The following is a 9,314-nucleotide window of genomic DNA, read 5'->3' as shown; positions in this document are numbered from 1 at the left end:
GCTTCTGCCCTGCAAGGTGACAAGAAGGACTGGAGCATGCTCTTTGCACAAGGCCATTTGCTTGAATTGAATCATTGTAGCCTAATCAACGGTCTTATTGGATTACTGGCTGTTGCGGTTCTCAAAGATATTGTAGCAGAGACAATGAAATAGCTAGAGTAAAACTTTTTTCTCCTTTAGTGGATCACGCAGTTGAGATTTTTCACGGGCTATCTCTCTCCCTCCCTCCCTCCCTCCCTTCCTCTCTCCCTCCCTCTTTCTCCCCCTCTCCCTTTCTCCCCCCTCCTGGATCCACTGCACACAAAGCTGGCTTTTTTTTTTCCTTTTTTTTTTTTTTTTTCAATGAGCAGGCTCCGCGAATAGGTTCAGTGTTTGCGAAGGTGCAGAATTAGCACACACACATGCACACACACATACACACACACACAGAGGGAGAAGCACAAAAAGCAAGTATCGGGACTGAAATAAGGAGAGGTAGGAGTTTAAGATGGCTGTCTGTGGGGAGATGTGTTAAGGAGGATTTCTGCTGGCCAAGATAACCTGCTTCCTTGGAGAGATCTGCTTGAAGGAAGAACTTTTTGTGTGTGTGCGTGCTGGGGATCTGTTTGTTTGTTTAGAATTCAGGGGGCTTTTTTTTTTTTTCACCCCCCCTACAACTGCATTTTTCCAGCCCTTCCTAGCAGCTTTATTCAGATTTATTTGGCGTGCTTTGGAGAAAGCCACTATATAATCGGGAGGTCAAAGGCATACTGAAGAAAGTTAATAATGGCTGCTAATGGTGCTAACAATTCAGGGTGAATCTTGTCAAAAGTTTTTTTTTTTCCCCTCTCCCCCCCCCTTTTTTTCCTCTCTCTCTTTTTTTTTTTTTTTTTTTTTTTTTTCTGGAAGTCTCAGTCTTTTGATTGTGTGTTTCCTGAAAGCAAGACCAATCATTTCAGTTTATTCACTGGCTAAACTCTACTTGATTGGGGACAAGCACACAAACCATCCATTACGATCTGATATATTATCCAAACAATTTAGTGTATTCATGAGGTAACCTAAATGTGGAGGCTGCAAAATTACCCGTAATCAATTGAAACAGCGAGTGCGCGTCCCTCTGTGTGTCTAACAACTACATGTCTCTGTAATAAGGCAGACATTAAATCATTTTAGAGTTGTACTGTTGAGTACCTGATCACTGGGCGCTCTGGGAAGCTGGACAGTCACATTAGGACGCTGGGACTGAGGAAGCTGCTGCTTTTCCAGTGGGATAAAACCCGATCTTCCTTACTCAAGGTGCTTTACAGATCCCCACCGATCTGACCCTAAGCCGTGCAATATCCAGCATAGACTTCGTCTTCTTCTTCTTCTTCTACTCTTCTGTATTTTTTTTTGTTGGTGGCTTTTTTTTTTTGTTTTGTTTTGTTTTGTTTTTATTGCACTACATGTTTGGGAAACAAGACAAAATGGACGTTAGATGCAGTTCAGAGACTGAAGCTAACCGGGTCTCGAAGAACGGACATAAAGAGGGCAAGGAAAGCAAAGGGTCTGAAGGAAATATTTCTACTTCTTTTTTGAAGGATCAGCAAGGGACTTTTTCTGCCTCTGCAGCTACGGAAGATTGTAATAAAAGTAAATCTAGTTCGGCTGATCCGGACTATTGCAGGAGGATCCTAGTTAGAGGTATGAGTTTGAGGTATTTCGCGAGGGTGGGGGAAGGTGAGCTCTCTTCACGCCCGGGAGATGGGTTTTATTTCGTTGCTTTCCCTTTGGTCCGTCCCTGGCTCGAAAGACCTTCCCACGGCTCCGGGGGAGAGATCCCACGCCCCGGCCGGGCTGTGCCCTGCAGCCCCGCTCCAGCCCGGCTTGCTTTCGGGGAATTTTCGCCAGCCGCTCGGGGGAAAGTTAAGCCGCCGTGGGTCCTCCCCGGCTTTGCCCTGCACCGGGCCAGCCCCGCTTTTTCTTTTTTTTTTTTTTTCCTTTCTTTTTTTTTTTTCTTTTTTTTTTTCTTTTTTTTTTTTCTTTTTTTCCCCTTCTTTTTCGTCTCCTTCTTCTTCTTTCTTTTTTCTTTTCCGCTTTCCCGGGGTGCCCGTCCCAGCAGGGAGCCCGCCGGGACCAAGCGCTCCCTCGGAGGGGCTGCGGTTCTGACCCCCCCCTCCCCCGGCCGGGCGCGCTTCTTCCGCGCCCGCGCATCCCGCCCGCCTGCAGCCGCGGCCGCGTACAATGGCTGCGGGAGCGGGCAGGAAGGTCCTCTCGGGAGGGCAGGGGTTCCCGCTGTCCCCCCTCTCCCCGCGCCCAGCACCCCAGCGGAGAGGGATGTTTTTAAATAACCCTCAGCCTTAAAATCAACGGAAGAATGACGAAGGGCTTTAAAAATAATTTTTTAACAGTTATACCTTTTATTTTCCTCAACCGTCTTCTCACTCCCGGGCTAAACTAATTAAATCATTCTATTCCTAGTCCCTTCAAAAAAAACCAAACCAAACCCAACCAACAAAACCAACCAAAAACCAAACACCAAACTCCCCAACCCCCAAACAAACTGAAAAAAATTTCAGTTTTATTAAGGTGCGTTTTGGGGGAGGAAGGAGAGAACAGAATCGGAACAAAATTAGTGCGAAGCAGGCCTTGTAAACAATAATTAATCCTTGCGCGAGCGATTGACCCAGAGACGGGTCAGATTAAAATGATGTGGTTGTCTCTGATTTAACACGTACCGAGGAGGTAAAATTACGGAAAGCAAAGTTGGGAAGGCTTTAATGTAACATGAATCTGGCTCTAGCTTGACAGTCGTGTTAATAAGATTTGTCCCGCTTTCTTTCGGTCGGGGCTACCAGCAAAGTGAGGTTTCTGCGGGCTGTTCGGTGCCTTGGTTTGGGTTGTTGGGTTTGTTTTTTTTTTCCCTCCTCCTTCTTCTTCTCTTTGCCAAAACCCCACAGCAGCGGCGGCGATGCTTTTTCCCCGGGATGCTGGGTGGGCTGGAGGTGTCCCCAGATTCACGGTGGGCAGTCAGCCAGCGCTGCCTATGCCCTGAAAGCTCCTGCGTGATTTTTTTCTTTTTTTCTTTTTTTTTTTTTTCGCATGGGAAACTTGTTCTTAAAAGAAATAAATAATAATAATGAGGAGGTTTTATTTTTTGGGGGGTGGCTGGGGGTGTGTGGCGGCTTTCAGCAAGCCCTAACCCGGAGCCCAGGGGGAACAAAGAGTAGCCCTGCACTCCAGGCACAAAGCCCGGCCTGGAGGATCTCTCCCCAGCTTCCCAGAGGGGCCGTGCTGGATGCCGCAGTGTCGTACTGTCAGTGCGATATATTGAAGCCAATTTTTAAATGGGCTGAGGGGATTATTTCCAGAGCCCTGGGCCCCCATCGCCCCCTCCTTCCTTCTTTGCTGGGTTGGTTGGTTGGTTTTTCTCCCCCCTTCCTTGGGTGCAGTGGCCAGGTGCAGTGCCTCAACCTCAGGGACCCTGCTCCGTCCCCACTCGGGTCTCGGTCTTGAAGGCGCTGGCGGCGGCTCTTTCCCTCGGAAAGAAAACCAAAACAACAACAACCACAACAACAACAACAAAAGGAGAAAAAAAAAAAGCGCGGAGGGTTGCCTGGGTGTAAAGCTGACTGCGCCTTTCTTTGCCAGATGCCAAAGGTTCAATCAGAGAGATTATTCTGCCTAAGGGGCTTGATCTGGACCGTCCCAAGCGGACCCGCACCTCCTTCACGGCCGAGCAGCTCTACCGCCTGGAGATGGAGTTCCAGCGCTGCCAGTACGTCGTGGGGCGGGAGCGCACCGAGCTCGCCCGCCAGCTCAATCTCTCCGAGACTCAGGTAGCCCCCGAGGGACGGAGACCCCCCCCCCCAGCCCCGTCCTTCCCCCGGGCTCCCTCCGCGGATCCTCCGCTCTCCCGGCCCGGGCATCTCCCTCTGCGCGCTGAGCACGATGAAGGAAGGGGGGGAGCAAGGCTCCGCGGCCCTGCGCGCTTCTTGCGCGCCTCTTGCGCGCCCCCGCGCAGGCCCCGGGAGCTGTCGGGCAGGGGCGTGGGCCCGCTGGGGAAGGCAGAGGTGGCCCGCGAGGTGCCCACGCGTGTCCGGGCGGGCGGGGGGGGTCCGCTGTCCACCCAGGGACCTATAACCATGTGCTGTTGGGGAAGGGGGAGCGCCGGAGGGGGGCTGCTGGAGAAGTGGGGGGGAGTCCCACGGCCTTGCGCGTCCCTGCACGCAGGCCCCGCGGGCTTCCCCGCGGCCGCGTGGGTTCTGTCCACGGCGAGGCGGCCCGGCCCGAGGGGTCGGCGGGAGCTTGGTGGAGAAGCCAAACGCTTCCCCGGGTTTCCCCGGGTTTCCCCGGGTCGGGGAGCGACTCCCCACCGCCACCGGGGGTCGGTGCCGCCGGTTCTGCGGTGCCGGCTGCCCCCCGGGCGCGGAGGTTGCGCTGCTGCGGCCGGGGAGAAGCGAGGAGAGGCCGAGCAGCCCCTAGCCCGCAGCAAGGAGAAAATAGTTGCTAAAACCGGGGGTTGGGGTGGGGGGAGGATGGCACCTTCCCCTGGGGGGTGCCGGGTTAGAGAGGTTTGGTCTGAGCGGTCTTTCCCGGGTGCGAGAGATCCGGGGACGGGACTGAAGTTTGGGCCGTATTTTGAGTCCTCGTATTTCCGAGGGGGGCAAATCGCCCCCTCCACCCTGCCCAGCAGCGGCCGGGGGCGGTCAGGCGGGTTCAAACTACGCCAGAGTGCGGGGAAGCATCTAAAAAGACCAAACTTCTAAAAGCCGGTTTCATATTTCTGCAAAATATCATACGACAATAAATTCCCCTGACAAGCTAATTAGCTTTTTTCTTTCCCCTGCCGGATAGGAATGACAAGTTCAATAGCCCGTAGGTTACGGAAACTGCCACGGGTGGTTTTTGTTCTGTTGCGGGGTTTTGGTTTATTGGCGGGGTTTTGCTGGTTTTTGATTTGGTTTGGGTTTTTTTTTTTTTTTGAGGGGCTTCTAGCATCCCTTCTTGAAGTTAAATATTGCTTAAAATGGGTGGGTATGGGTGAGAGACGGTCCAGGCCGGGAGATGGGGAAAGAAGCGCAGGGCTGTGATTACACCCGGGCCAGGCAGCAGCGGCGGTGGCAGCGTGCGGGGTCCCGGCCGGCGGGGCCGGGGGCGAGGGGGCCGCGGAGCGGGGTCCTGGGGGTCCGGCCCGGGGCTGCGGCGGGGCTGCGGCTGAGCTGCCTTAGAATAAAGCCGCCGGGCTGGATCCGGCTCCCAGGGAACGACCGGCGGACGGTAAATTCGGCTGAATTTACAGGTTCAAGATAGAGAGCCATAGCAAGAGCTAAGGGGTCCCGGATCCCCTCTCTGCTCCACCCCCCCCACCAGCCGCACCGCGAAACGGGGAGCAGCCAGGTCGGGGGAGGTTTTTAGGATGCTCCCCGTTAGCAAGTGCCTGCCGGAGCCTTCCCCCCCCCCAAAACTCTGCCCCGCGGAGCCGTGCCGGGGGTCCCGGGGCACCTGGCGGGGCTTTGCCCGCTGACCCTGCCTCTCTCCCCGGCCTTGCAGGTCAAAGTCTGGTTCCAGAACCGTCGCACCAAGCAGAAAAAGGACCAGGGCAAAGACTCCGAGCTGCGGTCGGTGGTATCCGAGACGGCCGCCACCTGCAGCGTCCTCCGGTTGCTGGAACAAGGCCGGCTCCTCTCCCCGCCGGGGCTGCCCGGTCTCCTGCCTCCCTGCGCTACCGGAGCTCTGGGCTCGGCGCTGCGGGGACCCGGCCTGGCGGCGGGCAGCGGCCCCGCAGCGGCGGCGGCGGCGGCGGCTCCCAGCGGCGGCTCCCCGCACCCGCCGGCCGCCGGTAGCGCGGCGGGTCCCCCCCCGCCGGCAACGCTGCACGGAGCGGCCGCCGCCGGGCACGGGCTCTTCGGGCTGCCGGTACCCGCCCTGCTGGGTTCGGTGGCCGGGAGGCTTTCGTCCGCTCCCCTGGCCGTGGCCGGTTCGCTGGCGGGCAACTTGCAAGAACTGTCGGCCCGCTACCTGAGCTCGTCCGCCTTCGAGCCCTACTCCCGGACCAACAATAAAGAAAGCGCTGAGAAAAAAGCACTGGACTGACTCTAAGTAACTTCCCCGTATTTATATTTATAGTCTCTATTTGTGGCGGTATTTATGGGACGGGCGGCGCGGCGGGTCTCGCCGGGCAGCCCCCCGAGCTCCCTTCCCTCGCCGCCGCCGCCGCCTCCTCCGAGCTCCGCGGCCGCGGTTCCCTCCGCGGGCCGGGGCGGAGCGGAGCGGGGACCGGGGCGGAGCGGGGGAACCGGCGGCCGGGGCACCTCCCCGGAGCCCGGCCGGGAGCGGGGCAGCCCCCCGTCCCGTCCCCCCCCCCCCCCCCCGCCGCTCATCCCTGCCCCGCCGGCCCGGGGGTCCGTCTTGTCGGTTCGCGGGGGGCGGGGGGTGGTGGTGGTGGTATTGGGGGGGTGGTTGGGGAGGGGGGGGTGTTTGTCTGTCTGTTCGTTTGCTTTGACACCGTCAGGAAAGGGCCGGAGAGGGAGAGCGGACGGGGTGCGGTTTGGCCGGGCTTTTTCGGAGCGGCTGTGGCCAATGTCAAGCGAGGGAGAAGGATTTCGGAGAGAGGAAGATGGAGCTGCCAGGTGATGCCCGGGCGGTCCCCGTGTCCCCCCCTCACCCCCCCACTTCAGTGACTCCTAAGCACGAAGGTTTGGGGGCTCCACCTGCGGCCCCCGTTTCTCCCCCTCTCACTGCACTGCGCTCCCCGGGTAGCGTCCTTGCCGTTTGCCCTTAATACCAGCCAGGAAAACGTCCAGCAACTTTTATTTTTTCACCAGAAATCTTGAATGTGGGAAGGGCCGGAACGGACTGCCTTGAAAATACACGCACGAAGCGGGGAGACAGAAACCAGTGGCTGCAGAGATTTTGAGTAAAACTGTCTCTCCCTTCGAGATAACACAACGCCCCTTTTTTTTTTTCCCCCCCCCTTCCCTTCCTTGCGTTCCCACGGGCCAGTCCTGCGGACCTTATCTGCAAAAGCAAATCTGCAGATAAATAATGGAAGTCGCGACTCGATTTGCATCCAGATCTGTTGCGATGGTAATTTTTCTTTTCTTTTTTTATTATTTTTTTCTCTTTGATTTTTCCAAATAATTTCAACGCGCATCTAAATCAAAAAAACCCTTTAGCCTTCCTTCCTCCTAAAATAACCCTCTCGTAAATCGCTCACACTTCATTTAAAACGAACGTAAAATATAAAAAGCGTATCTTTTATTGTTATTTTTGTACTTTGAAATACATCTATGTAACAACCTTTTTTTTTCCCCTTCATAATTCTTACTGCTATTTTCTCCACAAACATATGTATTTCATCTTTTAGTATTCCAGATCGAATATTTCCTGTTCAATTTCGGTACTTGAATTTGCCAGAAAAGGGATACTGTACTTAGCTAGTTCTTTGGAAAAAAAAAAAAAAATCTTTACTTTGGTTTTAAGTTTCTTTTCTTTCTTTAAACTTTAACACATGGCGTTTACAAACTGTATAAATACGTGCCACCAAACTGTAACCAAAAAAAAAAAAATTTACAAAAAGTGGAATGGTTGCTGTAGTATATAGAATTAATTATAGACCAGAACTGGACAGAAGGAGCTGGACAGAAAGAAAATAGTAATTTTATTGTAAATTATTTACGTCTGAAGTTTCTAGACAACTAGTCGAAAAAAATAATGAATGAATCGAGCGCTGAGCCCTTGCTACTAACTTTTGTTCTGAATGTTTTGGATATTTGGATGTTTTGTATTTATGTGGTGAGAGTGAAATATATTATATCTATATGATGATGGAATTAGGTGTATTTTCGTCTTGTATTCGTAGCACCCAAATTACCTTCATCTCATACGTGCGCTGCCAAAAGAAAAAAGATACTCCTACCTACCCCTACGTAACCCTCCCAATTTTTAATTTTTCTTTTTAAGTTTTATTTTTAATTTTGAAGCGGGGGGGGGTTGTCAGGTCCCTTTCGTGGAGCGGGATCTCTTCTTCCTGGGGCAGTTTGGGGCATTCCCGGTCCCCTCCCCGGCTCCCGCCCAACCCTCGCAGCGCTCCCCGGCCCCGCGGGCCCAATCCCGCACCCGTGCCCGTGGCCGTGCCCGTGGCCGGTGCGGCGTGGCCCTCCGTGGGGAGGCGAGCCGGGTGCCCGGCTTGCCGGGGTGCCACCGCCGGGGTCCACCGCCCCTTCTCCTGCCTGCAGCGGGTGCCGGGCCTGGCAGGCGCTTACGGATGCACGTACGTGTGTGCTTATCTATATCTATATAAGCACATATAAATATACATACATCTATATATGAATATACATATCTGCTTGTACGCGTAAATATGGATATTTATAAGTATTTTCTAAACAGCTCTTGCTTCCATCGTGTTTGGCAGCCGAGCCCAGACAGTCCTTTGCTGGGAAGACGGCGCGGGGCAGAACCCCAGGTTCTGTGGGTTTTTCAGGAGCCCCCCCTCAAGGCCCTGGCTCCTCCAGGGCCACAGGCAGGTGTCAAACTGTGGCCCCCCCCAGGCCAAGCCACCTGCGGCACCGTGGCCCCCGCCTGCCCCACGGCTTCCCCCCGGCCACGGGTCCCCGGTGCGGCCTCCGCTGGGCTTTTGCCGTGAGCCCGTCCCAGCCAGGGCAGATGCACTGCTCAAGATTAAGAGGGAAGGATGTGGTGGCGACGGTGATTTTGGCTGTTTTTTCTTTTTTCTTTTAAAGTGTGTAGAAATGATCTGGGGAAGGGCACCCCCAGTGAAGGAGGGGATGGCAGGTGACATTTGAAGAGGTGATATTGAAACTGCTGGTCAAGACTGAAAAACTTCAAGGGGAGGGGAGGGGAAGCAGTGTTAAAAAGAAAAGAGCTGAGCGTGGCAAAACAGATCCGCCAGGGAGACCCTGGGGTGAGGATAGTTTTCGGTTTCTGCCTTGCCTGCATGGACTGCACAGCATCACCCGCAGCCCTGGACAAAGAGAGGAACCCAGGCCTGGCTCGCCTTTGCCGAGGAGGCGATCGCCACCGCTCCCACCTTCCCCGGGCTCTCCTGCCCTGCGTGGGGCCGTCCCGCGTGATGAATTTGCCCTCTCCCACAGGGATCTCTCTGCTGTTGAGATGGGGCCACCTCATTGCCCAAATCTGCTGCCGCACCGTGACCCGTGGGGAACACCAGCACGAATGCGTCCTGCCAGAGCTGACTCAGGTGCCTTCATCTAAAAAGAGGATTTCTCTGCTATTCTATTTTTTTAACCGGAGATGGTAGGGGGGCTCTGCCCCTCACACAGGCACCATGACACCTTTTTTCCCTGGTTGCTGGCCTGACCTGCAGT

The 9,314-nt window shown here is 54.7% G+C and overlaps 1 protein-coding gene across 1 annotated transcript; it reads left to right on the top strand.

The window, feature by feature from the left end:
* The first annotated feature begins 1,174 nt into the window (after positions 1–1,174).
* Positions 1,175–6,057, top strand: VAX1 (ventral anterior homeobox 1). The gene is made up of 3 exons (XM_075026991.1): positions 1,175–1,665; positions 3,613–3,800; positions 5,515–6,057. The coding sequence occupies exons 1-3, from the start codon at positions 1,428–1,430 to the stop codon at positions 6,055–6,057; spliced, it is 969 nt and encodes a 322-aa protein (XP_074883092.1). The 5' UTR covers positions 1,175–1,427.
* Positions 6,058–9,314: the final 3,257 nt, after the last annotated feature.

This window comes from Buteo buteo, chromosome 4 (assembly GCF_964188355.1).
Source record: "Buteo buteo chromosome 4, bButBut1.hap1.1, whole genome shotgun sequence".
Lineage (NCBI taxonomy): Eukaryota > Metazoa > Chordata > Aves > Accipitriformes > Accipitridae > Buteo > Buteo buteo.
The sequence above is the reverse complement of the archived record's forward strand: the minus strand, read 5'-3'. Positions and strand labels throughout refer to the sequence as shown.